At 43.2% G+C, this 12,427-nt stretch overlaps 1 protein-coding gene across 2 annotated transcripts in view; it reads right to left on the reverse strand.

The window, feature by feature from the left end:
- Positions 1-496: 496 nt before the first annotated feature.
- Positions 497-12,427, reverse strand: part of OPTN (optineurin) — a 17,836-nt gene continuing 5,905 nt past the window's right edge. The window contains exons 4-13 of one of the 2 annotated variants that reach the window (XM_010135358.1): positions 12,005-12,081; positions 9,769-9,903; positions 8,400-8,484; positions 6,044-6,159; positions 5,244-5,393; positions 4,176-4,269; positions 3,523-3,681; positions 2,700-2,830; positions 1,674-1,753; positions 497-1,448 (exon numbers count right to left, since the gene is read on the reverse strand). In XM_010135358.1, coding sequence (XP_010133660.1) covers positions 1,327-1,448; positions 1,674-1,753; positions 2,700-2,830; positions 3,523-3,681; positions 4,176-4,269; positions 5,244-5,393; positions 6,044-6,159; positions 8,400-8,484; positions 9,769-9,903; positions 12,005-12,081 — 1,149 coding nt within the window. In that variant the 3' untranslated portion in view covers positions 497-1,326. The remainder of the gene's footprint in view (positions 1,449-1,673; positions 1,754-2,699; positions 2,831-3,522; positions 3,682-4,175; positions 4,270-5,243; positions 5,394-6,043; positions 6,160-8,399; positions 8,485-9,768; positions 9,904-12,004; positions 12,082-12,427) is intronic. The other variant, XM_010135350.1, reaches the window with a different exon arrangement.

Raw genomic sequence — 12,427 nt, forward strand, 5'->3', positions numbered from 1 at the left:
CCCTATCCCAGCGCTGGCCGATGAGTCCAGAACCATGTGGAGGCCTCCTTCCAACAGGGCAGTGCCAAAGCGACCAACACATTCTTTTCTGCAGCAGGAGGGTGACGCCATAAGGAGCCATCAGTTTGGCTGAAGGTCCTTCTTACTTCCCTTCCCCACCAGTTTCCAGCAGTGCAAAGGTTAGCTGTTGTTGAAGACGTGAAACTCCTCCTTTGCATGGATCCCAGCAGTCTGTTTGTGTCATTTCCTGCTGTTCATGCTCGTTCATATTGTGTTAAGAGGGCGGGTTTTTCTCCCTTATGCAACAGCAAGTTAAGAATGGGGTGGGGTTTGTGGTTTTAGGTTTTTTTGTTGTTGTTGTGATAAAAACACCAGGGAGGGCAAGAACAGCACTAATACACTACAGTTCTCTCTACACAAGCTTTTCAGCCATAGGGATTTTCAGTCCTGTTTCAGCCCCTGAAGTACTCACAGGCATAGAAAATTTTACACTTGGAATAGATTTATTTTGAGATGTGAGAATCTATTGTACTTCTCTTTTTAAATTAGGTTACATCCATCTCAGCGCTTTCTAGCACAATACTGTACACATTCAAATGAATTTATTATAATAAAGAAGAATCAAGACACCACCTTAAAAATGAACAGTTCTATAAAACCAAGTGACTGGGGCACACCAGGAGCTACATGTACCAGACCTAAATGATCTGTTTTAAACCTTACCCACATGTGGCTAAAGCAAGAAGTTACATAAGCCATCAAACATCAGATTAGTATGGTCACAAGGGCAGCAATAAAAGTGCCATCTGGAGAAAGAGCAGGGTTCATTTCAAACGCTCGATAAATACAGCACTACTCCACTTTGCTGAAAGCTTCTCAAACAGCTTTTAAAACGTGTTAGTTTCCTGGTATATAGTACAGGAGAGATGAAGTATTTATGGGCTCACAGTACTTTTAATTGATTGGCATGTATCCATTCCATCTCCCTTCTGACTTCAGTGACCCAGCCCCGTTCTGTGGGCTAGCCCTGGGAGCAGAGCCCATCAGGGGAATGTTCCTTCAAGGTTTCATAGCAGCAGATACACTGGGAGTTCTTCAATGCATCCGTGTCATTAACTTATAAAATTTCTTTTGCTAAAACAGATTAAAACAAGATTAGTGAGTACAGGGAGTGAGGCGGAGTTTTACTCTTTTCCCACTGAATTAACAAGAAAAACCCTGAAAACCTCCTTCACAGGATGTAGAGTTGAGCTTTACTCAAGCAGGAAAGAAAAATAATGTGTTTGGCAGGTGAAATCCAGGAGATGAAGAATTGGAGGGCATCACTCAATTAATGCAGTCCATAACGTGAATCTGCAGTGTGTCCAAATCAGGTAGAATTTCTTCACATTTGGGACATGAATATATGGAGATATTCTGCTGCTCTGGCCAGTCTTGACTACCAGTTCCTGCAAGTGGAGAAGAGAAATGATTACCTGTTACGTTAATTAATTTTTTCTCTCTTTTTTTGTGCAGTGCTTGAAAGAGGACTGGCTTGCTCCTAACAGCCAGAGAATCACGCTCTCTGCAGCTACCCCACAGCCATGGGGGAGCTGCTGGCAGCTGCACAAAGCTGGTTTAAACTGAACACATCAGGGCTTGGCCCCGTGAGCTGGAGGGGTTGCTGATGGTACCTCTTTGGACAAGGTGAGGTGAGTGTTCCCGATCTGGTGCCCTGGCTCCATGGCGATTCTGCATCTCAGCCAAAGAGTTTCTGCAGAAAATAAGTCAAAGGCTCTGAAAAAAGACTCAGCAAAAGGTATCTTCCCTTTGTCTCCAGAAAAGGTAAAAGGACTCAAAATAAATCAAAGCATTTGCAAGTAAATTGTATCAGCTAGTCATGCATTTAGTTCACAACTGCTGCTCAAAAAAGAGGACCTAGAAAAGCTGCTGCTTTGTGAGCTGGTGCCAGCACCCTGCTGAAATCAGGGTCATACAACTGACCCCAGTGGCATTTGGGCAGCTACACACATAGGGATCTGGGGAACGCTCCTCTGGAAAACCCCAGGGACTCTCAGCTGTTCAAGGCAAACTGCAGTTTTGAGTAAAGCAGAAAAGAGTGTTATACCAGAAAAAGGGTTCAGTGTACAGTTAATGTGAACTGCACCTCGATTATTCAGACTCTGGGCACTCTTCTTGTACCTACGACTTCCATAGTATGAGTGGAGGACACGGGTTAATGTTCCCTTTTTCCTCTTTTACAACTAAGAGTGCCAAAATGGTGCAATTCCAGGGTATCACAGAACTTGAAACTGGGGGTACCCATTTACCACTGCCACCCGAGAGGCAGCAGATATCCCTGGCACACATGCAGCAAGCTTAGCTGCAGATTTGCCACTAAAATTGAGGCTGGAACCCAAAGAGATTTAAACCCAATGAATCAGCGGGGAGAATTTACCAAGCATGAATCATCCAAAGTGAAAACTTGATAAGGCACCCATGTAATAACTAACAGTCCTTACAGAGATTCTATCACAAAATTATAATGAGAATTCGGCCAATTCAGTTTTTTTTCTCTTTTAAAATTAAAATTAACCAAGAAATAAATGTCTTCAAAGTTGTTTGCCTTTCTACTGAGATGGTAGCAGGACAATATTGGTCAACTCCAGCACACAGGGTAACAATAAGTTAAAGGCAGCTCAGCCAAAGTCTGTTCTCACCGGCTAAGCTCTTCAAGGTTTTGCTGCTCTTTTAGCAGGTAAGCCAACTGGACAGCCAACTGCTCCTTCTCCTCATGGATCTTCTCTCTTGCTGCCCTCTCAGCATGGAAATCAGAGCAATAAACTTCCATCTGATCAGAGAAATGAAAGCATGCTGAGAAGTTGTATCTTAGACTGAACCAGTCCTATATTATATGCCAAAACAGCAAATCTGTATCACAGCCTGCATCCACTCAAAACAATCCTCCAGCACCGACACGCTGCAAAGCAAAGACCTGCACTGCTTACGCAGTGAAGAAGACTTGCTAGTTTCTGGATTCTGTAGAAGATATTTCAAGTGTCTTATCTGGGACAGTGCTATTGCCCTCTGCTGTGCAGAGGCAGAAATGAGGCACAGACAAGGAGGTGACTTGACCAGTGACAGACAAATCTGTGGCACAGACAGTGGAACTGGGCCAAGATGCCAGTTCTGTGCCTTAAACGAGAGGCAGACCCTTTTCAGACGCTGTTTATATACACTAGTTAGAGTAAAATCATCCCTAAAACTTACGCAGTGATTATGACAGTGGTTATAAATACACAAACACATCTGCTCCCAACTTTTGTTTGCTGCGCCAGGCTCCAGCACACACAGTTCCTCCTAAAGAACTGTAGGATATGGTGGTAAAGGCACTGCAGGGATCTGGAAGCCAGGCCAAGTAAGGGCATCACGCTTTGGAATTGAGGAAACAGTCGGTAATCCAGAGGGAGCCATTAAATACATCCACCTGGTTTCTGCATGTTGCGTGAGGGAACTGGGCAGTTTCTGAAGCAGAGTTGATACCTGAGCACGGAGCACAGCCATGGTTTCAAGGTCCTCCTCTTGCTTAGTAATTAACTGCTTCATTTCATCTATCTGGAGCTGCTTTGCAGCGAGGGCTTGTTCTGCCAACTCCACCTTTTTATTCAGTTGTTCCACCACAGCTTTATCCACTCTGTCCAGCTGCAAGAAAGAATTACAATTCGAGGAACTCAGAACATAACCCTGCTTAAAGTTAAAGTTTGCTTATTATTCCCTCTGCTCTTGGAAGAGCTTCTAATTTTGGTTATCAAAGGAAGATGGACTATGACAGCAGTGGTGACTGGTATTTTATGTTGAGCTTTCAAACGACACAGTATCAAGTTAAAAGAGAACTCCCTAACAGACACTGCAAAGGATGTTTTCCCACTTTCTAAAATGTTACAGAAGAATCTGGCACTTCCGTGGAGCCTCAGAACCTTACCTAGAAAACACCATAGAAGTGCTGCTCTGTGGATAGTTTTCTGTAACAGCCAGAACAGGATCTATGTTTATCAGAGCAGCGCTGCTGCGTTTCATGCTGTATTATGTGGAAGGGAAGATAACTGTTTCGTGCCCAAACTTGTTCCTACATACATTCTCCCATCCCTTCCCACTTGCCCCTAATTAATTATGATTTCTTCTTGCGATGCATTTACCTCTCTGAGTCTCATTTCATTAATTCTTTTCGTTGCCTCAGTGAGTTCAGGAAGGAGTTTGTTATACTCATTCTGCAAGCTACTGTATCTTGCCCTGTTTATGACAAGAAAAGAGGTGAAAGTTTGAAACACTTAAAAATTCATTGAAATCTAAATAATCTGTTGGAATTTAGAAAAAAAGCCACCACCAGCATCTGGCAAATGAATCTGCATTTCTGATGAGAAAAAAAAATCACGCTCCATGTCTCAACATCTCTCTTCCAATGAGTTACACGTTGCTCCTCCATCCATGGACCAAGTCCAAACAAATGTCCTTACTGATTGTCTGCATTTCGTATTGAAGAATCCGTCACCCAGTATATCATAAATCCTGTTCAAAATGGAACACATCTCTTAGGAAGACATCCAAGTCTTGACTCAGAGATCTCAAAGGAAGGAGAATTCATCAGAAGAAATACACACAGACTCCAAAGATAACAAGCAGCTTCTCCAGCTGCTGAAGAAGGTCCTCCAGGAAGACCAGCCTCCCTGTATAGCTTGTCACACTCTTTACATGGGCTGCATATGAAAGTCAGCGGGGAGCCAGAGCAAACAGCAAGTCAGTTTACCTCAGCTTCACTGCACACTTACCTCTCCTAGTTGCAAATGACTGTAGGGGCCGCAGACCAGTTCATTAATGCCACTTTCCCATCATTGTCACCACCTGACTTGTCCCTGCCCTCCAAGTTGTGGAGCACTTACCCCTGATCGTATCCCACCTTCAACTTTATGACAAAAGGGAGATAGAAGTCAGAGCTTACAGAGCTTACACTCAAACTATCCTAAGGGATGCGGTCAGTAGATGAAAAAGTACAGTTTGGGCCTAGCGTGGAGACTCTGGACTCCAAGTGACAGGTACTGAGGTGAATGCAAGTTTCTAGTTCAGAGTCTACAGAAATAACATGGTTTCAAAGGGTGCAGAACACAAAATTAGTATTTCGGATTCAACTCCCCTTTGGCCAGGTTCCCTTGGACTTTCCTTACTCACTGACAATACTTCCCCAGAATATAAAATGAAGTCATGCTCACTTTTCTTCATGCGTCTTGGCTTGTTCCAGCTTGACCTGTGCCTGCACGCTCTCCACCTGAAGTTCCAGCTTCTTGATGCTATATATTAGCTGCTGCTTCTCCTCCAGTTCTTCTGCAGCAGCTGCGCTTTTTCTTTCCAGTATTTGGCACCTGACAGAACAAAGGAAAAAGAGTGATGTCTCCTGTTCACCTTTTCATGATGGATTTGGCACACTAGGCATGTTACAAAAAGAATCTTTGTGTGGTTCACTTCCAAGGCTTATTCTGATGAAGAACAAGGAAAGACAAAAATGAATCTATACAGAACCATCAGAAAAGAAAGTGCTGAAACCGGCACTTGCTTACTATGATGAATCTCAGAGAACTGAAATTTGACAGAAAACTAAGCAACTAAAGTCAGGGTCTTGTAACCACTTATTATAACCTACACAATTGGTCTCCAAAAGCACAGACAGTTCATGTGAAAAGGTCCCTTAGCTTCTTCTCCTAAGACTACAACAGGAATTGATTATGTGAAGCAGAAAACAGCAAAGATTTGCCTTTACCTCAGGAAACGTTAAAACCTACATCTTAAAATTCAAGGCACTGGGGTTCTATTTGTAGAACTAGGTTGGCAACTCAGATTTTCTGACAATCACTGTATTTCTGCACTTTCATCTCCACTTACAAAGAAGGAGAAATCTTTCACAGCCTTTCTATGAAACAGAAATTTAAGTTAATATTTGCAGAGTTTCTCAAGATGGGAGTTGTCATACAAATATATGGTGTCACAGCAGAGCTTTTGTTCTTCTGAACCTTACTTTTCTTGAAGCTTCTTCTGAATCAATTCTGCTTCTTTTAACTTCTCGTGGGCTTCCTGAAGCTCTTTGAACAGAGCACAAACTTGCAAATTCAGGGCTTCTACTTCACTGCCAACCTTTTAGAGAGAAGATAAGGAAAATTACATGTGGACAATTCAAGATTGCAGCTGCAGGCTATAAGATCTAAGCAGGAAGTATTCCTCTTTCTCTAGAGAGAGCAGCATAAGGCAGAAAGCACCATTACACTCTATACTCAGGAATACGGCCCTGTCCACAAGGCTTCACAATTACCAATTATTCCTAAATGTGACAGAACCCCATTTTGACTTAACACTTGCATAAAATTCAGGTGACTCAAGGACAACGCTGTTACTGATGTTCCAGCACTGGCTAGAACACACCTCATGCAGATGGGGAACTCATCTCCGGTTTCCTTCTCAAGAGTTCACCATTTAAAGCACATGAGAAAAGCAGACAGACTAGGATTACTGCCACTCCTCTAAGCAATAGCTACAGTCTGTCAAACATGGACAAATATCTATCCTGAGGCAGGCTTCCAGTCTGCTAGCACCAGTGTGCTCCCGAGAAAGAGGTATGACGGCATCTCTACATCAGAAGCAATTTGGAAGTAGAGAAGTAGATGATGCAGACTAAAACCTCAGTCCTTCTCCTCCCAGTTATATCCTGCACTGGTGTTATCCCCTCCATTCCAGTTTCCTCCATTCTTGTACTGGGCAGAAAGCAGAGAACACAGAAGTCTTTATGTGTTGTGATTTATTCTGATTACAAGCGAAACCCCTCCAGCCAACTAGCACTCTCCCTACACATACCAGCCTCTCCCACGCCACATGCATGGGAACAACAGGTCTGGAAGACCTCAGTTCTTGACCTTTTGAAGGAGAAAATACAGTCCCAAATGGTAACTTGATTACCATGCATTCATGAATCAACTCTGCAAACCAAGAAGATGATTTCTAGTAAAACTATTCTGTTGCAAGTTTCTGGCCCTTTCATTTGGCCTTCAGACCACAGGAAGTTCACTGAGGGATCCGAAAGACAGGCAAAAAGTAAGAGCAGGAAAGAAGCAGCATCTGGGTTCTCCTCCAACAGGAGACACGATGGACAGCTCAGCTCAGAGTTTCAATTCTTAAAATATATCCCCATACTCTAGAAGGCATGAAACCTTTGCCTCCTGCCGGTCTGTAGTCCCTGGAGGTACATCCTGCAGCTTTCCTAAAGAAACATCTGAATCTTATCATCCCGCTAGCATCAGTTTAATTGTCCTGAGTACTGTAATTTCCATTGATAACTTCTTATCTCCTTATCACAACACAGAAAGCCTCCAGTCCAGCTGGGGAGTAAGTTGGGTGGTTGTGGCTAAAAGATGCCAGGTCTGTCAAGAGCATGCTGCTGTCCTATTCCCTTGAAGACAAGCTCCAGTTTTCTAACAGGGAAAGTCCACCACTTCCCCAGGCAACTGAAGAGACAAAGTTGCTTATCCATGAAGACTTGCAGCTTTCACCTCAGAGCAGAAGTGTGGAACACAGCCACTGTGGCTGAGGCAGGCAGAACACAACTGTCTACGGACAGATGTTGCTGAGGACACTCTCCACAAGCTGCCCAAGCTAATAATCACTCACCAGTCATACCAAGCAAAAGGGACTGAACATAATAGTGTGAACATTCACAAAGGACACGGCACTATGTTTTTTCTATCTTGGAAGCAAAAAGAGATCATTCTTCTACCATCTTAGCTACAAAACAAGCCACACAATTATTCTAAGCAATAACCCAACTAACCTAGTCACATTCACAGATGAAAGCACTGATTTTTGCAAGGTGATAGCATTTCTATTTGCAGAAGACTAGACATCACTAGAAATTCACAGAAAACGTGTCAGTAAACGAAACCATGTATCACTGGCAAGAGTCTGACTTATAATAAAGCTGGACTGTGAATTCTTGGTCCCCTGTGGAGGGGATGATCCAAGATAGTTACACTCCAGCACTGTATCCAAAAGCTACGAAGTTCACCCAGTCTGGAAAACTTTCTGGAACTCGAAATGACTGCATCTCTCTCTGCTGAGTGGGCAGGACCAAGGCAGTGAGGTACACCCGCAGTTATGCTGTGCTTCCCTAATCTTCGGCCACCAGTCTCACCCCTTTTTGGTGGCTGGGGTAATTTGGAACCGCCTTTAAGATAGGGATTGGAGAGTTCAAAATTTACTTCCACATCCTGTGCAGGGTAATTGTCCCTTGCTCCATCAGTGCGAGTGGAAATCTAGGTCTGAAGGCTGTTGGCCTCAATGAGTAAGCTGCGTTTGTCATACCTCAGCGCAGGAGGACAGGTACTTACAGCCTCTGAACTCTCCTCTTCTTCCTGTTCAGTTTGTGTCTCACTCTCCAGGCAGTTGCTTGTTTCCTTCTCCAGCTCTGACAGTCTGGAAAACAAAAGGAGCCAATAGTGATGGATCTGGCCTATATTTAAAGTGAGATTGTGACTACTCAAGGATTTCATGCAAGCAATGTTCTTCCTTTCTAACATCACAGCCACAAACGAGGGACAGAATTGAAAGCACAGACATGCAGGAAAGCCTGCATAATCATGGGGGTCCCAGTGGAGCACAGACACCCAGCATGTATATTTAATTAAAACAGATGTATAAGTGTGCAGGTATGGTGAAGGACAGTGACATTCAGCCTACAGTGACTGATCTTTGGGACAGCCCAGAACTGCTAACCCCTTGGAAACAGGTCAGTCTGTTCACTGCATCCAGTAAATAGTATCGCCTCTGTTTTCCTTTGATATTTTCAGAGGCTGAGATTTCTACGAATAATTTGGCTATGGCTCATTAACTCTTCTAGGAAGACCACACAGAAGCAATTACTGTGACGCCAACCTTTCACGGTAGATAATGTCCAGGAAGTCTTACTCTGTCTCTACAAAGGGGGGATTTGGAACACCTACTGCTTAGGCAATTTTCCACACCTGAACAATCGTGCTGATCTATATAACTGAGCTGAGACAGACCCTCACATAGGAAAAACGCTCTCTTAGACAAGTTTGGAATTGAACTTATTTTAGACATTTCTGAGGAGCATTTCCAAGCTCACACATTGCTAAATGTAGCCTGCCAATATCACGACAAGGACTGTAATCCCTGTTTTATACATAGTAATTTTCTTGGGGCACCACGTGCAGATGATTCATACAAAACCAAATAACTATGGAGGAGTGAGTGCAGAGAACATCCTAAACTAATTATTCTGACATAACCTGGGGAAAGTTCAAACCCAAGAGGAAATGGGTAATTTTTCATGATCTGTGGTGCTATAGGAGATAATGATAAAATATTGAAACTCTTTTGCCCACAGAAGAGAACCTGTGGTTTATCCCTATAATGACTACCACAGAATAAGTTACTGCTACTGTGCTTGGGAAATTACCCATCCAGGTCACACTGATATTTCAGCTTGTCTCTGATCATAAAATCACAGAATCATTTTGGTTGCAAGAGACCTTTCAGATCATCAAGTCCAACTGTGAACTCAGCACTACCAGGTCACCACTAAGCCATGTCCCTCAGCACATCAACACGTCCTTTAAATACCTCCAGGGATGGGAACTACATCACTGCCCTGGGCAGTCAGTCAGTCACAGACTCTGTAACTGAGCAGCCCTGGAAGAGAACGGCTCCAAGTGTTGCAGTGCACCTGCTCCATACCTCTCTTTGTGATCCTGCAGCTCCTTCTCAAGTTTTTCCCTCTTCTGAGTTTCATTTCTAAGGCAGCAGAGCAGCTGGCTCACAGTTAGCTCCTCAGACTCCAAATTCTTCGATTCCTCTGCAGGTTTGTTCCTGCTTCAAACCAAACCAGATGTAAATAATAACAACTGTTATGATTTTACAGGAGCACTCCCTTTTCCCTAATTCTGGGATCCAGTCCGAGAGGCCACCTTTTCATACAGTGATGAAAAACAAAGTTCTGAGCAAAGGGCTCATTCCCAAGAACCTGCCTACAAGCCGCTGGCCACAGTCCCCATGTGTGCAAATGCAGTCCTTGTTTTGCGTGCTCCTCAGACAGTCCCCTTCAGGCTGGGAGAACAATTCAATACTTAAGTAAGGAAAACAAAAGCAGTCAAGACAATGCAAAACCCAGTGCATTAATTCTGACCTACTTTGCAGCCCCTTCTGCAATGTGCTGCTGTCTGTTCCCAAAATAACATTTTTTTTTTCCCAATGAAACATGCAACATTTCTTATCTCTGTCTCATTCCTTTCCAGGCAAAGAAGACACGTTCCACTAAAAATGGTTATCAGAACTTGCTTTCTTTTAAAAAAAAAAAAACTCTCACGTTTCACCTCCCTCATATTCTACAGCTCTTTTCAAAATCACATTATGCTGCTGTAGAAGTGAACCAAAACAAATACAAAACTATCTGAAAAATAAGGTAAGTTAATTTCCGGTGATAAAATACTGTATTGCATTCCTTCCATTTTTATGTCCACCAAGATAGAAGGTGAATATCCCCTAACTATATGGTAAGATAGGCAGGTTGCACACACTGTACATTTCATAAGCTCAGCTGTAAAACAGCTTGTGTTTAAATCTTGACTTTTGTAGTTCAGAACAGAAAGCAAAGCATAGTCCTCTATGTGCTCCCGGGGAGCAAAATTCAATACCCCAAAGACAATGTTCAGCCAGGATATTTTAAGTAAATCACTTTTATCAGGGGATTTTTAGTGCACAGTTCTCCTTTTACAGAAATAAACCTGTCCTGAGTGGATCATGTTACTCTGAAACTGCAACAGCACGAGTCTAACGTTTCGGTGCTGGACAAAGACACGTGGTGACACAGAAAATATTTCAAGAGGCACACAGCTATATCCTGTGTTCTTGTAGATACAGCCCAGCTACTCATCAAAATGTAGGCAAGTCCCATAGGAATGTCTTCTTGTAATCAGTGTTCTCACAAGCCACTGCTAGGAACAAGCTGAATACCTGCAGCCTGGTCTGTCGTCAGTGACTCTGACAACTCTATCCATGACCACAACTTTTTTTTCCCCCACCTTTGATTGCTTACTTGCAGGCCAAGCAACAAGTTTTCTATGTCATTACCTTAAAACACTGTTCTCCCTTGCTGTGACGCAGGGAGTGATAACCTGTACGTGCTGCACAGCTCTCCCGCCTGCTATGCCCTTAGTGTTTTCTGTATCCTCTCATTCCAAAAGCCAAGGCCACAAAGTAAGTAAGTGAGTTCAGCCACAACCATCTAGCTGCTGAACTGGGCAGTATCCAACATGGAAAGTTTAATAGTATCAGCTGTCTATGTCCCTGCAGAGTACAGGTTCAGCTAGGGGCAAGAAAGTCCCTGGATCTGATGTAAAGATCAAATTTTAAGAAGTCACCTAAACAGAATGTTGGTCTCGTAAGACTAGTAACTGAAAACTAGGGACTGTTACTGCACTGTCTGTCTACCCCACCGCGATACACTTCATACCAACCACACACAAACAGAACAGACAGGTTCAGATCTGAAAGACTAAGAGACCTCTGATTCTTACCAACATCACTGTAATTGGGTAGAGGACAGATGCTCTCTTAGATGCTCTCCAGTGACTAGAAGGGAGGGAGATCCTGCAACCGCCATCTTTATCTTTTCTGTTTGACCTCCCTTAAAAGCCTGAAAAGTTGGCAAGTCAGCACGTACATAAACGCCTGGCCAGGTGGCCAGAAAACGCACTCCCTCTTGTCAGCTAGTGAAAACTGGAAGGAAAAATGTCAAAGAGCTGAGGGCCTTTCTGATATGAGAGGAAGATAGAGCTGCTGCAATGGAAGGATGCAGGGCCACAGAAAAACAGGATTTTCTAGTGCATTCCTCAGAGAAAAAAATTCCCTCACATTGAAAACAAAACGCCTTGCAGAAATCCGGCTCACACACATCACACAAGAACATACGTACATGTACATAGCGATGTTACTGGTCATTTCACCACTATTCTCTTGATGTTCCTTTGCAATTCTATTTATTTCTCCTTCCTAGGAAGGAAAAAACACTATTAGCTTGGTATTTGGACTGAACAGGAAGTAATTTAATTGAGTTAGGGAAGCAAGAAAACCAGGGAAAACTACTATAATGAAAAGAGAAGTAAATAAATCACAGAATTCCTACAGACCAGTTTCATGTTTGGAAATTCTTAAATACTTCACATGCCTTTCCCTGTATCTCCTCTGGACTGATCAGAGAAGAGAAACAACAATGAGATTTGGCCTTCGCTTTTCATCAGCAATTTCCACGGCCATCCCTCCCCTGTAACGATAACCATGCGCCACATCACTGCAGGTGTCTTTAAATAGAAGCCTAAAAACCACTCTCCTGCCTCTC

Source organism: Buceros rhinoceros, unplaced genomic scaffold (genome assembly GCF_000710305.1).
Source record: "Buceros rhinoceros silvestris isolate BGI_N320 unplaced genomic scaffold, ASM71030v1 scaffold43500, whole genome shotgun sequence".
NCBI lineage: Eukaryota > Metazoa > Chordata > Aves > Bucerotiformes > Bucerotidae > Buceros > Buceros rhinoceros.